Below are 17,883 nucleotides of genomic sequence, written 5' to 3'. Positions count from 1 at the left end.
AAGACATTTCCTGAGTGTATATATATATATATATATATATATATATATATACATATGTACAAGAAGATAAAACTCTTGGTGTCCTGGGCTCCGCTCCATGTAGAAAAAAAGAAGTAATTGCCGAAAACGGTAAAATATAAGAATAAGAACAACAGCAGTCTTTGCATGTCTTTAAAACTTGTAATCAAAATGCAGCAAATCAGGTTTGGGCACCCCAGGAACAACAGCGAAAATTTGCTGCATTTTAATTACAGTTTAAAAGACATACCAAGACTACTGTTTAGAACTCATTAGTAGCTATAATCACACTGATCAGGTTATATGAAGGGAATTCACACAGCTCAATTAGTTAAGCTTATGGGCAGAGGGCTGAAACTGAAAGTATTTCTAATGAGTACTCAGTCTCTCTCATTGATGGGCCATTTTGTGCTGGACAAAACTCATCAGACTTTTAGTCCCTCAACAAATTGCAGCGCAATCCAAGAGGTCTCAAAGACTTGCCAACAGCCAGTCATACTTTTGAAAATCCCATCAAAATATCAACAACTGTTGACAGAAATTATGTCTTTTGTGGCACTGTGGTATAACCATTTAAAGATTGGACTTCTGATCCAGTGTTCACCAGTGATCAGGGTTCGTGGCCCCATTTTCGCATGGTGTTGTGTCCTAGGGAAAGTCACTTTATCCTGATTTTCCTCATTCCACCCAAGCGTGAATGAGTACCTTAAGTTGGGGAAGGTCAGTAAAAATGACGGAAGGAGAGGATGGGGCCCCGCCTTTCCATGCTAAGCCCAAGACACAGAGGATATGAATTCACTCTCCGATGGCTATCATAGGTCACGGAAACTTTTGCCTACAGATATGTATTTTTGTCTTTTAAAAAGTGTTTTCTATTTCGATTCTTGTTGGTGGTCAGTGCTAGCAGTCTCTCCAAGTGGATCATTATGTGAGTCATCAGTCATTTGTTAGACCTCCTGAATTCATGTTCAGGTCAAGGTGCACTGATCACCTGCAGTGTACCTTTTCCTTCTCATTATTGAAAACATATGGAAAAGATAAGGAAAACAATCACCTATGTTCTGTTCAAAACAGTGACAGAGGAAAGGAGATGCAGCATCTGAAAGCATGGCACAGGTGTAGTATGTCTGAAAGTGCAGGCGTGAGATAAAACAAAATAAAATATATGAAAGACAGTAACATCTTGAGATGATTCTTTCAGTCTTCTGAACCGCTATGTTGCTGAATGCCTATGTAGCCCACTGAAATGGAAACTCTCTCTCTTAACACACACACACCAGAAAAAAAATAAAAAATGCACTCCAAATCTGAGACACTAAATTGAAATGGTTTATTTCAAACATGTACATTTCTTTCTTGTGGACACAAACATATCACAAGAGAACATCGAAATACACAGTATGTAAACATTCCCTCAAATCCTTCTTTCCTATTTGTCAGCTTTGCTCAAACGTTTCACAGGATCCCTGTCAATGTGGTCAAGCACTGATTGGTCTGTGAACAGCTTGATATATGTGTACTTCTTTGTTGTTGAAATAATAACAAAAGATTGCCTTAGTTATTATTTGCACCCCCCCCAAAAAAAAAAAAAAAAAAAACCAACCCCAAATCCCAAAAACCCCAGGGAAAAATGATAAATAAATAAAAAGATTGGAATTTTGAAGACATTGAAGTTCTCTCAAATAATCTGACACAAACAAGCTACTATTCCATTGGTCTCACTCAAAGCCAGCATGCCCAGTGATAATCTGAAGCACTTTTTTTTTCTTAGATGACAGAAAGGACAAGCCACAAAGTAACACCTCAGCCATGTTGTTATGAATCAACTATTGTCAGTGTACTCTGCCTGCCCCCCAACAGACGCAGACAATTTGAGAAGCAGGACGATGCACACAATATTTTTTAATGCTTGTTCAGGGGGAATTGTAGCATTAAAAATCATTAAACAATTCTGACCCTCCTGACACCATTAGCCCTTGTAAGGTGGGTTTGCTTTTGTTTTGTTCTTGTTTTTTAAGGTGGAGGGGGGAGGGAGTGATTCTTTTTGTGTGTGTGTGGGGGGGGGGGGGAAGGAGAGGGGGCAGGGGGGCAGAGAGAGAGATAAGGGAAGGGGAGGGGGGCAGTATGAGAACCAGTAACCCTTTGAAATGCCTTCACTATGCATTTAATTCTGGCATTTCCTGTTTTCACTTCACCCTCTCATTGCGGTCTCTGCAGACTGTACCATCTGTTCCACAGTGGTGAAGCCTACCACAGTAATGCCCCAGTGAATGGGTAGACTGCAGCAACACAAGTCTGTCCACTGCATGAGTGTCCCTGTCAGTGAGTCTTGCATTAATGCACAGAACGTAATCTGTTCCACTACCTGCCAGAAAACAGTTTTAGTAACTTTGTTGTCATGACTACTTCTCTAGCTATAAAAATAGGGCTGACATATGCTTTAGAAAAGCATTGGATTGTCATTTCCATTTGAAACTGGGAACCCTGTTAATATCTGGTTTATAATTAGTTATTCAGGCATTCATATAGGCATGTTTCTCACTCAGTTTTCCCAAAAGACAAAGTCAAGAGAGCAGAGCAGAAACTTGTCCACTAAAATGTGGGCTTCATGTAAAGCCTTTGCATGTGCTTCAAAATTCTGTCCAACACTTGAACTGTACTTTCTTTGGACTGTGTCCCACACTGTCATGTCCATTCTGAAATCTGTCAATACGTTTCTCTCACACAAACACACACATACCTTCACTAAAACAAAATTATTGATATCAAAATAAACTCACACAAGACAAATCAACACAACACACATAAAAACAGTAGCAGCACACAAAATTTAGTCCACAATAATTAATAAATCTGCCAACTGAGTGCTTTTTTTTTGCTTTTTTTTTAAGTGTCTGTGTTCACTTATATTAGAAGCAATTTTTCAACCAAACTAAAACCAACAGCTCAAAATGAAGCATGCATTAGAATCAGTCTTGTCCTACGTGAAATAACACATTTCAAAGTGAAGTGCTATCAAGCCCTTTTCAGACACATTCCAGAAATAAGACAGGCTAAATACTAATCATAACTTTATCCAATCAAACGTTTGAAGGTTGTCGGGTATCACTGTCACGTGCATGCATCACTGAATGGACTTCTGACTGTATACACATAAAAAGTTGCATAAAATGAAAAAGGGGGAGTGGCTGCAGGACTGAGGTGAGTTTTTAGGAATGTCGGATAATGCACAGAAAAGTAAATGCCAAACTGTCAAAATGTTCAAAACTGTATGCGTGCATGAGCAGGCAGATTCCCCCTGTCCTTGACAGGACGAAGAAAATATGAGATACACTGGGGACCACAGAACTTGGGAAAACAAGTGCCTGTACTCTGGTTAGTTGGGGGTTCAGCTTGATGTTTTTAGAATGACTCTTCATAAAATGCCCCCTGCCCAGCTTCACTCTTTACATTTCATGCATTCTTCAATGAGTTATGGTAGTTGTCATTTGACACTGTTCTTTACAGTCCAGCCAGCTACACAATTGTAAGTCATCAGAATTGTTCCCTTGTTGGTATATGACAACAATTCTTCTTCTGACAGAAATAGAATTGGTAGGAAATATGTACGAAAAGACTGGAGATAACTTTCTTTTTAAAGAAAAGAAAAAAAAGAGGAAGGAAACACTAATATTCTTTGGCTGGAATAGCAGGGATATTCTGCATCAAATCTGCCACAGTCACTTCATCCTCTCCAAATGAGGTGGAGACTGTGGCCTGTTACCAGTATAGACCTACACACATTGATCTAAAAATACATGGATAGCGCATGCCTTCTTTGAGCCCCTTTGCTAACTGAAGCCAGAGAAAGTGTCCAATCAACCATTTTGCTTCTCGTTTCAGTATAGTGCAAACCGGTGACTTCATATGTGTAGCTGAGCACTCAGCTGGCTTCACGGCAAGCTTTCACTTGCTCACAGAATTAGTTAAGCTGACATTCCTGTGTGTGTCTCCACTACAAGTTTGCACCACATGTCACTGCACTGTTTTCCTGTAATAACTTTGGTAGATAAACCATTGGCAGATTTCGATCAAGACAAAACATTTGGCATGTCGTGGGGGCAAGCATAACAGGATTTCATCGAAGATACATGGTTACAGTTCAGAAACTACCACCAGTTAGCAGACGACTTGTCAACGGACTGACGGCTGGATACGAGAAACAATATGGCATCCAGTTGACCAGCTTTCCTGGCCAATGAGCCATCCATGTATTTTTAGAACAGTGACCTACAGATTACCTGAGATGAGTTTTAGCCAACATTCAACGTGTTTCAAGAGCAGTAGTTTCAGTGTGGTTCTTGATTGCCATAAAAGATCCACACACAAATGATACTGTTGATTTCAGACGGGAAAAAAAAGGCATGGGGTGGGGGGTGGGGGGGTGGGGAGGGGAGGGTAGGGTGGTAGGGAAGGTTAGAGGGAACATCTAAAGACACATTTCAATGACTAACTATACATCTACAAAACTGTGACTCTTTTTTTCCAACACAACAAAAACACCTGCTGAATTTGCTGAATTAACAAGCTTGCAAAGCAAATGAAGGACAGAACTGTTTATAAGGTACACAAACAACAGAACAACAGACAAAAAATGGTTAAAACCAGTATAATTTTGCAGTGCATAAAAAAGCTACAAGTGGAAGAATACATTTCACACACAAAAAAAACCCATCATACACATCATGATACATATATGGCAATGATATATGTAGACAAAAACACCTAATTTCTTAAAATAAACATTATCATAAAGACTCCTGTTTAACCGTTTCTGCAGTGAGTATGATTTATTTATCACCGTACATGCTTCTCCATCACTAATCATACCTGTCTCTCCGTCTCTGTCATTATCATATGACATCACCTTTACTTCTCCATGAAACACAACACTATCCAGCATCCATCTGTGAATCTACACCTCCTGACCATCCCCAACATAACTGTGACCAATGACAAACCACTCCAACAATGACAATCTGTTTGCAGCACAAATTCAGTAAACCATACCAGGTAAACACAAGTTTTCTTCATCAAATTTTTGTCTTTTTCAACACAATAAGAGAATTTTATATCGTGTACAAAAATATTCATCTTTTTAACTGGCTGCAGAAATAATCTTTTTAACTGGATGCAGAAATTATCAGTTTATGTTGTGTCTGGCCTTGATGGTCTTTCTAAATGCTTTGATCTGCACAGCCAGTAAAAAATGCAAATAATCTGCACCCAGTAATATCTCTCTCTCTCTCTATCTGGTCTGTTGCAAGCCTTTGCTTTAAAAAGAAAAGCAGAAATTTGCCCAATATGTGCGACTGCCATGCCATGTGTCACAAATTCACTTCTGAGTTCCTAACTATTCTTTGTTGCTCACTGCTCTTGTTTTCCATGGAAGCTGCAGCGGCCTTGTTTGATGTTAGATCTCTCATGACAAACCCTTTGTTTAACCATCCATTTGTGTATATATGTATGTATGTATGTATGTGTGTGTGTGTGTGTGTGTGTATTTTTGTATACATATGTGTGTGTGTGTGTGTGTGTGTGTGTGTGTGTATGTATCTATCTATCTATGAATATATATAGTCTTGTTCGTACATCTGGAGCACAGCGAATATTTAACCACTGCATTATCACACTTTTTTCTCTCTTTTTTAATTTTTTTAATTTTTTAAACTGAACTATAATTGAGGTTGGGTGAATCAAGACTAGACTGGGTGAATCATGACTGCATATCCAATACTTGAACATCAGAGTTAGGGCACAGTCACCAATCTCCACATCACACCTCAGCATCAGTAGTGACAACAACCATCTCTGACCACGAGCATTACATGCAAACATCCCCATTCCAGTTCAGAGCTATGACAGAGCTATTGCCTGTGGCAATCAACTTTCACTGTGTCAGTGTAATAAAAATAATAATTATAATCATACTGCAGACTGAAAATCACACCCCCCCACTGTCACAGGCACGAAGATCATGGCATTTACAATTTATAAAAAAATAAAATAAAATAAAAAAGATCTACAGAATCCAACAACCTGTGCATGTGACAGTTCATCCACCTCACACTTTTCATCTTTTTCCTTCTGCCAGTCATCTCTCCTCTCTGCTGGCCCAACCAGTCTCCCGTTACTTGTACACATCATGCATTTCATTTGTCTTTACTTTCGGTCTGCATGCTAGTTTTTTTCTTCTTCTTCAACTTGTCATCTCTTTCAGTTAGCATGCTGGGTTTTTTGTTTTTTTCTTCTTCTGTCTATCATTTCTGTTTACAATACAAGGTGTTCCCCTGTGTTTTTGCCAGTTTTTTTCTGCTTGGTACCATGCTCCAACCCACCCAACTCCTCCATTTCTCTTTTCTCCATTCTCATCAATATTCCACCCTCAACTTAAGACTTCTATAACAGTTAAATATCTGACACATCATTGAACCCTAACACATAAAATGCACTGCAAAAACTATTTCATTAGACTGTTCTGTATAAAAAAAATCAATACACCAGAATGGCCAAGATTTTGGTACATGTCACAGTTTATTTCGACGCATATGACCCAACATGTTCATGCTTTGAGCTTTCCCACCACTGGCATGCTTCCGCTGTCACTACACCAGACACTAGACACGATTCAAATGATAAAGAAAACCACAAACTTGTCTTGTGGAGGGGGGGGGGGGGAGGGAGAGGCTGGGAGAGTGCAGAGCAGAAGTAAAGAAAGATCGATACGTAATGGACAACATTGAACAAAGAATGGAAAGACGAGGATGGCAGAAACAGGACAGGGGGAAAATGATAGGCAAAAAAAGACACTGATGAAATAGAGAGAGAGAGAGAGAGAGAGAGAGAGAGAGAGAGAGAGAGAGAGAGAGAGAGAGACTGACTGACCACAGACAAGAAGAAAAGAACAGCCACAGCAAACTCTTTGTAATGATACACACCATGAAGCAGAGCATCAGAAAAAAAAAGGATGATGGAAATGCTGAAGGAATGGGAGTATAAGGAGAAAGACTACACACACACACAGACATACTGGAGGGATTAAAAAAAAAGTTTCCAACAGGAAAACTCCATACACATGAATATGAACCTTGCTTGTCTAACCTAATCCGTCAGCACCACGGTGAAGACGTGAAGTGTCAGGACTCTAGATTCTCTGGCAATTGTTGGGAAGTTGGTGGTGCTTTTTTTCTGGAACGGATTTTGCTCTTTCTCTCTGTGTGTGTGTGTGTGTGTGTGTGTGTGTGTGTGTGTGTGTGTGTGTGTGTGCAGACAACTGTGTACCCTATTACATTCACAAACTCATCCCATTTCTTTTTTTCTTTTTTTCATCATCCTTGCATTACATTTTTTAAAAACATGGACTCCATGTAACAAGAAATGTATAACCTTTAACGTAATAATGATGTACTACAAACTATTTGTAACTGAAACTCAAGCATGCAACTGAAAAAGAAAAAAAAACACAAAAAAAACTAACACATGTTCATTTGCGTTAGCTCCGGAGGAGTCTTGAGCAACTTTCTCATCTTTTCCATCAATATGTTTTCAGATTCCCCACCATCTGATCAGAATTAGAAATCAAAACACCACAATGGATTATACAATTTATACTCATTTCTTTTTGTTCCTTCTATACCTTGTGGATGTAAACCTGGCCTTGCAAAATCTCCTGTATCTCTAAATCTGAACTCTCCAACAAAAATGTGATTAACTCCTGCACAACCTGTATATCATTGTAAAGTGTCATACGGATTCAACTAACCTTTTTTTTTGATACACAAACTCGATATGACTGTGTATTATGTCACATATGATTGTACTAAAATGTATCATGGATTCAGCTGAATTTTTTTTTGTTTTGTTTTTTTCAAAATGTACAACGGGATATGCTTGTGTATCAAGTCCTGTGATTTTAGAATTATGTACAACTTGTTCACGGAGGTTTCATTCACCATTTCAGGTATTTCAAATCATTGTTACCCTACCTCAAACATTAATAAGCAATGTGAGATGCATCACAAATACCTGTCAAATACCGCATCATTACAAGTGAAGTGACTTGCATGACATACATTTGACAAATCAATAATTTAACTGTCTGATAGTGAAAAATCTATCCAGCGTTATGAAAACATCTACTGCAGTACCAGCTGGTTTGACGTTCAAGTATTTTTAAGTTCTCAGTCTCTTCATGTCTGCGGAGGACTGAGCTGACAGCTCTGCGAAAAATTATGTACACATCAGTGAAATCACATAGAGGATTATTACACAGACTCACTTTGTTTACACATGAGAGTCACAGATTGCACATTCTGATGTCTGTCCCCAAAAAACCACTTGCATTCAACAAAAACTGAAGCTACTGAAACTATGTAAAAACCTTTTATTCAGGCATCAAACATGCTTAGTCACCTTCATATTCCCCTGTCCTAAGCAAATGAGAAAAGAGGGTAAAAATCACCCACCGACAATTTAGTGACACAAAAAAAAAAAAAAAAAAAAAAAAAAAAAAATCCTCTACATAATCTGCGGATCATAAAAGTAATCATGACAAAGCATGAAAGCACTTTCTCATGCTGGAAACACTTTCCCCTAAAATGGCTTACACACAGTTTAATTTTTTGTAGTTGTAAGTATGCGAGTTATCCAAATAAAATAAAATATTCTTCTCAATCTACTACAGTAATATTAAGCTACTTTTCAAACCTTTTGTCATTTTGACAGACTGCTGTCATTCTTGTGTGACTGAATTCCCAACACATCTATTCTTATTTTTGTGTAAAAAAATATATTAAAAAAAAAGAAAAAAAAAAGAATAAAAAAAATCATGAAAAAGAAACAAAGTTTCACGGAGCTCCCACAATCTGCGTCACGATTGTTTGTTCAACACAGTCTGCTCAGAGCAGCATGCAAACATTACCAAACTGCTGCTGCTCCGGGGAAGAGGTGTTAAGTGTTATGATGACGACGATAATGACAATGAAAACGTCAGAGCCTGTCTTTCTAGTTGGTACGAATCTTCCCTGGCACGTAGTTCTTATCGATGACTGGCTCTTGCAGGAACATGTGTAAACACTTTTCATTCTGAGCAAGAGGGTGGCCTGCCACTCTGTAAAGACAACAAAGTCAGACGTACAATGGTCAACAGATCCTGATAATGACAACTGGTGCTCCAACAAAGACAGACCTACAATGGTCAACAGATCCTAATGATAATGACTGGTGCTCTAACAAAGACAGATATAAAAATTAATGGTCAACAGATCCTGATAACAAAGACTGGTGCTCTAACAAAGATATAAAATGGTCAACAGATCCTGATAACAAAGACTGGTGCTCTAACAAAGACAGACATACAAAGGTCAATGGATGCCGATGACAATGACTCGTGCTCTAACAAAAACATACAATGGTCAACAGATCCTAATGATAATGACTGGTGCTCCAACAAAGACACATATACAATGGTCAACAGATCCTAATGACTATGACTAATGCTCTGACAAAGACAGACATACAAAGGTCAACGGATGCCTATGACAATGACTCATGCTCTAACAAAAACATACAATGGTCAACAGATCCCAAAGACAATGACTGGTGCTCCAACAAAGACATATATACAATGGTCAACAGATCCTAATGACAATGACTGGTGCTCCAACAAAGACAAATATACAATGGTCAACAGATCCTAATGACAATGACTGGTGCTCTGACAAAGACATACATACAATGGTCAATAAATCCTAATGACAATGACTGGTGCTCAGACAAAGACAGACATACAATGGTCAACAGATCCTAATGACAATGACTGGTGCTCCAACAAAGACACATATACAATGGTCAACAGATCCTAATGACAATGACTGGTGCTCCAACAAAGACACATATACAATGGTCAACAGATCCTAATGACAATGACTGGTGCTCTGACAAAGACAGACATACAATGGTCAATAAATCCTAATGACAATGACTGGTGCTCTGACAAAGACAGACATACAATGGTCAACAGATCCTAATGACAATGACTGGTGCTCAGACAAAGACAGACATACAATGGTCAACAGATCCTAATGACAATGACTGGTGCTCCAACAAAGACAGACATACAATGGTCAACAGATCCTAATGACAATGACTGGTGCTCCAACAAAGACACATATACAATGGTCAACAGATCCTAATGACAATGACTGGTGCTCTGACAAAGACAGACATACAATGGTCAATAAATCCTAATGACAATGACTGGTGCTCTGACAAAGACAGACATACAATGGTCAACAGATCCTAATGACAATGACTGGTGCTCAGACAAAGACAGACATACAATGGTCAACAGATCCTAATGACAATGACTAGTGCTCCAACAAAGACAGACATACAATGGTCAATAAATCCTAATGACAATGACTGGTGCTCTGACAAAGACAGACATACAATGGTCAACAGATCCTAATGACAATGACTGGTGCTCAGACAAAGACAGACATACAATGGTCAACAGATCCTAATGACAATGACTGGTGCTCCAACAAAGACAGACATACAATGGTCAACAGATCCTAATGACAATGACTGGTGCTCCAACAAAGACACATATACAATGGTCAACAGATCCTAATGACAATGACTGGTGCTCTGACAAAGACAGACATACAATGGTCAATAAATCCTAATGATAATGACTGGTGCTCTGACAAAGACAGACATACAATGGTCAACAGATCCTAATGACAATGACTGGTGCTCAGACAAAGACAGACATACAATGGTCAACAGATCCTAATGACAATGACTGGTGCTCCAACAAAGAGAAACATACAATGGTCAACAGATCCTAATGACAATGACTGGTGCTCCAACAAAGACACATATACAATGGTCAACAGATCCTAATGACAATGACTGGTGCTCTGACAAAGACAGACATACAATGGTCAATAAATCCTAATGACAATGACTGGTGCTCTGACAAAGACAGACATACAATGGTCAACAGATCCTAATGACAAAGACTGGTGATCAGACAAAGACAGACATACAATGGTCAACAGATCCTAATGACAATGACTGGTGCTCTGACAAAGACAGACATACAATGGTCAATAAATCCTAATGACAATGACCGGTGCTCCAACAAAGACACATATACAATGGTCAATAAATCCTAATGACAATGACTGGTGCTCTGACAAAGACAGACATACAATGGTCAATAAATCCTAATGACAATGACTGGTGCTCCAACAAAGACACATATACAATGGTCAATAAATCCTAATGACAATGACTGGTGCTCTGACAAAGACAGACATACAATGGTCAACAAATCCTAATGACAATGACTGGTGCTCTGACAAAGACAGACATACAATGGTCAACAAATCCTAATGACAATGACTGGTGCTCAGACAAAGACAGACATACAATGGTCAACAGATCCTAATGACAATGACTGGTGCTCCAACAAAGACAGACACACAATGGTCAATAAATCCTAATGACAATGACTGGCGCTCTAACAAAAAAACAGTCAACAGATACAATTGTCAACGGATCCTAATGACAATGACTGGCACTCTGACAAAGACACATATACAATGGCCAACAGATCTGGATGACAATGAATGGCACTTTAAAACAAAAACATGCAATAGTCAACACATCCTGATTGACAATGACAGCACACTGCTTTAATTGTTTACATTTTCAGTGCAATATAATGTGTAAATCACAGACCTATCAGCAACAAATGACAGCGCACTGCTTTAATTGTTTACATTTTCAGTGTAATATAATGTGTAAATCACAGACCTATCAGCAACAAATGACAGCGTACTGTTTTAATTGTTTACATTTTCAGTGCAATATAATATGTAAATCACAGACCTATCAGCAACAAATGATACTGTACTGCTTTACTTGTTTACAGTTTCAGTGCAGTGTAATTTGTAACTCACAGACTTATCATAAACAAATGACAACAAACCTAGTACAATTAACATATCACTGAACATCTTGTTATAATTGTATTATATGAAAATGACTGATCAACTTATTACAAATGCCTCACATGAAAATGTTTTTGTTCTACTTGCGACGACTGACTCAAATGAAGATGACTTTTCTCTACTTACCTGTAACGAAAGTAACAACTGACTCAAACTCAAATGAAAAAGATTTTGTTCTATTTACTTGTTACAATTGAAGCAAATGACATATATCGACTCTGTTCAACTTACTTGTTAATAAACTGCTCCAGCCCTTTTCGTCTCTCCTCAATGAACTCTTCCTCAAAGATGCCGTCATCCCCCCTGAAGGGAAGCTGTCGCTTCAGCGCTTTTCCTGGCAACGGTGGAACAACAATCTGGAGATGCAGAATTTATCATCACTGTTAATAACCATGGACCTTCAGCACTTTTCCTGGCAACAGTGGAACAACAATCTGAACACGCACAATGTGTCACCACTGTTAATAACCATGGACCTTCAGCACTTTTCCTGGCAACAGTGGAACAACAATCTGAACACGCACAATGTGTCACCACTGTTAATAATCATGGACCTTCAGCACTTTTCCTGGCAACAGTGGAACAACAATCTGAACACGCACAATGTGTCACCACTGTTAATAACCATGGACCTTCAGCACTTTTCCTGGCAACAGTGGAACAACAATCTGAACACGCACAATGTGTCACCACTGTTAATAATCATGGACCTTCAGCACTTTTCCTGGCAACAGTGGAACAACAATCTGGACATGCAGAATTTATCATCACTGTTAATAACCATGGACCTTCAGCACTTTTCCTGGCAACAGTGGAACAACAATCTGAACACGCACAATGTGTCACCACTGTTAATAATCATGGACCTTCAGCACTTTTCCTGGCAACAATGGAACAACAATCTGAACACGCACAATGTGTCACCACTGTTAATAATCATGGACCTTCAGCACTTTTCCTGGCAACAGTGGAACAACAATCTGAACACGCACAATGTGTCACCACTGTTAATAATCATGGACCTTCAGCACTTTTCCTGGCAACAATGGAACCATCCAGAACTGCACACTGCGTCATCACCATTTATAATGGATCTCTGGTGTGAATAATTCTTCTTCTTTTTTACTTCTTTTTTTGTACTCCTATATCACACTAACCTGCACTGTGCAGTGTATTCTTGTCATGTGCCCTGGCTACTTACAAATCATATTCGGCATAATCATAATGCACTGATCAATCATTCCAAGATCATTCAAGCAAAACATCTTGTAGTCATAGTTGTACAAACACTTCCTCAATATCCTAATTATTCTTTTTCTATTATATATGTTTGTTCGTGTTTTACACAAACATAGTGCAGGCCCTCAAGCTCTAATCAGCAAGTTGGGTTTATGCAAAGCTCAGACATCTTTTTTTTTCTTTCTTTTTTTTTCCCTTCTAAACAGCAGTATGGCGTAGCATATACTGACATAGATCAGTCTGTAAGCTCTGAATCCTCCCTAAAACTAAAAGCTTACTTTGTGACTTAGCTGTTAGTCTTGCATCTTCAGACACTGACTGGGTGAAAATGGAAGGCAAAACTCATGATACAACTGTTCAGTATCTGCCTGTACCACACTGGCTGACTCACCTTACTGTCTCGTTCAAGTTCATTGCGCAACCACTCAAAGTCACTGTAACGTCTCCGCACGCTGGAATCACGCAGCTTGAATACAGGCAGGTTTGTCTGCGGCACAGCAAGCAAATCAACAACTAAAGACCACAACAACTCAAAATTAATATAATCATTGGTATGCTGCTATGCATCACAGAAGTAGAACATTTTCACAAAAGCAGGCCTGAGTTTTTTTAGCACCAAAGTGGACTTTTACAATTTTAGTCATATAGTGAAACAGCAAGACAAAGCAACTCACAAAAACAGCACCAACAAATCCAATCAATCAATTAATCTACTTGCAAATTTGCACTACTTCATATGCACACAGCTGAGTTTCATCAGAAAAATTAAATGATAAGCATCCTACTCCTAGCTCTAGGAAAATCAGTAGGACATTTTGGAAATCCATAACTTAGTATTATAACTATGAGACAAGAGTATCCAGACAGCTTACATTTTTTTTCCAGGAATACGGTCATTAAAAAAAAAAAAAAAGTGAATAATTACCAGCATGTTCTACAGAACTGAAATAAACGTACAATAAGTATATTTTCAAACTAGTGCTATCTTGTAATTTGAAGGTTAGATTTCAAACTTAACAGAACCTCATTTTACTGGCTTGATCTTCTGTGGCAGTTACAGAACAAACTGCAGAATTAAGCACTGTCAGAATGAGCACTGCAGAAGTAAACATGGTCAGAATGAGCAATTTATAGAGCTGCATACATGTAAATGATGTATACTGGCTTGAAATCATTTCAGTGGTGCTTGCTGGTCCATAAAAGGAGATAAACGCATCTTGCTCACAAACCATAGATACTGACTCAGTGACTGTTGTGTCTGACTTGGAAAAAAAACACAACTATCCAGACAAGGTGCCGATTTGATTGAAAATGTTTTGTCATTTTCAAAAGCTGTCAGTCCAGTGTCTGATGTCCGACAATCAAATTTATGAATCACTGACAGTGACACAGTAAAGTTAGAGGAAATAGGCACAATGGAAAACTAAGCTGTCCAGGTGGCTGGGGAGTTAGAACATTAAATTTGACATGGAGAGAAAAAATAGAAACGATTCGGGAAAAACCACAGAAAGAGACAAAATGGGAAAGAAAAAAAAAAGGTGAGGAAATGCAAGAGAGAGAGAGAGAGAGAAGAAAAACAAGTCCAGCAGCACATTTTTTTTTTTTTTTAAATTAAGATAACCCATTAATAACTGCATTGAAAGTGGGTCAGTCTCCAAAACTGAGTGAGGGTAATTATCTTCAAGTTCAATGTGTAATATTTATTATCATTTATTTTATGACCCAGTCTAAACAGACTAAATACATTATATAATATGTGATCTCTAAAAAAAAATTCCAACAGTAATAATACAGTGTTATCACTGGTGTCAGTAACAATACAGTGCTTTCACTAGTGTCAGTATTGTATTATGTTTCTGAACCATCATTACAACTTCTTTAATCAAGCTTTCCAACAAAACACAGGTAAAGATTAAACTTAAAGTCAGAAGAAAATGGTCAAGTTTATCTCCCAACTTTGAACTTTTCTTCTATTTGTACAATATACTACAGTATCATGAGTAGACACATCAGAGAACTATTATGTTCACACAATGTAATATTTAATAATATTCAACAGTATTGGGCACTTAATGATTTGGGTTTTCACTCATCAAGCTGACTAAACTTTGCTGTTAATTTATAAGTGACATGTCTAATAGTGATACCATATTGACTGTTTTGTGAAAATAAAAGAAAAACAAAAATACATGTCCTGAGAGTCGGATTTCCTGTACAAATCTTAGTGTCCCCAGGTCTGTTACATCTTCACACATAATTTTCCACAGTTGCTGTTACTAGCAATGTTGGCATCAAAATAAATAGCTCGTAGGTCTGATGCACATGTGTGTGCATACACCATGTATGTCTGTTGTGGATTTTCACTTGGATTCTCAAATGCTGAGCGTCTGATTCCAACTTCTGAAGTGGAAGTAACTGGTGAATACTTTACTTATCCTTCGACACAGCAAAATACTCCAGTTTATCTGTTTTTAATCGATGTGAAATTCTGCAGTCTGCACTGTATCAAACATTTTCTTTAAAGACTTGTGTCTCATGATCAATGTGTGCTCATGATCATGTCTCATGATCAATGTGTGCTCATGAACACGAAGGAACTGTAACAACTGTGTTTAACTTTTTTAAAGGAAAAAAATCTATTTCACATGAAGTAAATTTTGTCAGTTGACAGCGGCTGGTGTTCACACTTTAACTCAATCCTTCCTAATTAGGTGGTTGTATTAGTAATAGTTTACATGACTCAGCCGATCACATATGAACTTTGTTGACTTTAACCGTTACACTGGCTGGTTGTACAAATTGACACAATTATAGGGATGTATCTTTACCGTCTACGCACAATGTTAAATAGAATATATTATTATCTATCAAAGGCGTGACACATTTTTACAATGAAACGAAAGGCACTTCCGTTGGAAAAAGGGGTGGGTGTGCTCTTCGATTCTGATCTCGCTTCACGTTGTCTCACCTTCATTCGCACTTCGTAGTCTGTGTATCTTGATTTTGCCACCCCGTGTGTTTGGGGATCGACAATATCGATCTCCAGAAAATTTGCAGGCGGTGAATAAGCATCTTCCAGTGTTTGTTTCTTTGGGTTAATGCGGGCAGTCGCAGTGTTTGACATTTTTGCGTTTTGTCTCAGCAGAGCTCCTAAACAACTGACGTTGCAAATGTTGTGTTGTGACGTTTTGTTCATTATTGCAAGAAAGGTAACTCTGAACAACCACCGTTTCATTGGCACCAGTCCAGTCTTGTATTCCGCAAACTCTCCAAATCGGCCAGACGGCTGCCTGCACATTATATCAGTATGCTGAACATCAGATTCGCACTGGAATGTTGTGATTCGAATCCCGGGTGCCTAAACAGATATTTGAAAAAAGCATTTCTCAATACTGATGAATTTGTCAGAAGTGAAAAACTGGGGGTTCGCGTTTCTTTTCATGTGTTTCTACTTACTTTTTTTCCGTTTACTTCTTTATTTGTTTAGTTATTTATTCTCTTTTCTTCTCAAAGCCTGACTGAGCGCGTTGGGTTACGCTGCTGGTCAGGCATCTGCTTGGCAGATGTGGTGTAGCGTATTAAAATTATGAATTTGTCCGAACGCAGTGACGCCTCCTTGAGCCACTCAGTGATACTCAGTCAGTGATACTGATACTCTATATACTTACCCAGCTTAATCGTCACTCTCCTCAAAATTCATACGCGCTTGCAGCACTGTATAATCATCAAAAATAAAGATTCAGATTGAGTTTGTGTGTGTGTCGACGTTAAAACTGAACCTGACAAATCACCGCATACCAGACACTGGCATTTGACTCGATAATACTCTTCAGTGACCCGGCATTCGGCCCTCAGCTAGGCTTATCATCAGTCGATCAATGAGTTATAACAATAAAACAATAACAACGCTAACAACAACAAAACTGACAACAACAACTATAATGATAATAATGATAATGATCATAAACTGATTTGATCAGTAGTTTATACTGATGAAGTGTATATAGCGGCGCCAAATCAAATCAGTAGGCCTAATGTGCTATTCGCGCGGCGCTTTACAAGTTACAGTTCAGAGTCCTTTTCTTTCAAATCATATATAATCCAAAATATGCAGACTGATCCAACGAAGAAGCAAACTGTGACATGAATGATAAACTAAAACACTGAACTAAGACACGACACTGATCAAAGGTACACTACGGTATCAGTATCAGTAGCTCAAGGACTGAGGCGTCACTGCGTTCGAACAAATCCATATACGCTACACCATATCGCCTATTTCACCGTAGTGCGTCCTCACCTTGAGTAGCCTTCTGCTGTACAGTGTCAGTGGAATCTACACTGACATCAAAGATATTACAAAGAAGATCAGTACAGACCTTCCAAACAAGAGGAGCGAGACACCACCAGCAATGTTATAGCTATGCTCAAAGATCTAAGCCGGAATTATTGGAGGCGCGGAATCACAACTGGACCGATCCCGGCAGAGCAGTAACCCCCTCCCCCCCCCCCCTCTCCCCCTTATACCTTCTCCCTGGCACCACTCTCACCACTCGCACTAGAG

At 38.6% G+C, this 17,883-nt stretch overlaps 1 protein-coding gene across 1 annotated transcript; it reads right to left on the bottom strand.

The window, feature by feature from the left end:
• Window positions 1-1,333: 1,333 nt before the first annotated feature.
• On the bottom strand, window positions 1,334-16,486 carry LOC143298311 (sorting nexin-12-like). Its single transcript, XM_076611146.1, has 4 exons — window positions 16,288-16,486; window positions 13,711-13,806; window positions 12,312-12,436; window positions 1,334-9,166 (listed from the first exon to the last, which is right to left on the bottom strand). The coding sequence occupies exons 1-4, from the start codon at window positions 16,441-16,443 to the stop codon at window positions 9,061-9,063; spliced, it is 483 nt and encodes a 160-aa protein (XP_076467261.1). The 5' UTR covers window positions 16,444-16,486; the 3' UTR covers window positions 1,334-9,060.
• Window positions 16,487-17,883: the final 1,397 nt, after the last annotated feature.

The sequence above is a fragment of the Babylonia areolata genome, chromosome 23, assembly GCF_041734735.1.
Source record: "Babylonia areolata isolate BAREFJ2019XMU chromosome 23, ASM4173473v1, whole genome shotgun sequence".
Classification (NCBI taxonomy): domain Eukaryota; kingdom Metazoa; phylum Mollusca; class Gastropoda; order Neogastropoda; family Buccinidae; genus Babylonia; species Babylonia areolata.
The sequence above is the reverse complement of the archived record's forward strand: the minus strand, read 5'-3'. Positions and strand labels throughout refer to the sequence as shown.

Bases quoted from the DNA above. Each gene is read 5' to 3' on its own strand.
- LOC143298311 (XM_076611146.1), bottom strand. From the start codon at position 16,443: ATGTCAAACACTGCGACTGCCCGCATTAACCCAAAGAAACAAACACTG. The intron at 13,807-16,287 runs GTGAGACAACGT...GCTGTGCCGCAG, and splicing joins ACTACGAAGTGCGAATGAAG to ACAAACCTGCCTGTATTCAA. The intron at 9,167-12,311 runs GTAAGTTGAACA...TTGTCTTTACAG, and splicing joins CTGGAGCAGTTTATTAACAA to AGTGGCAGGCCACCCTCTTG.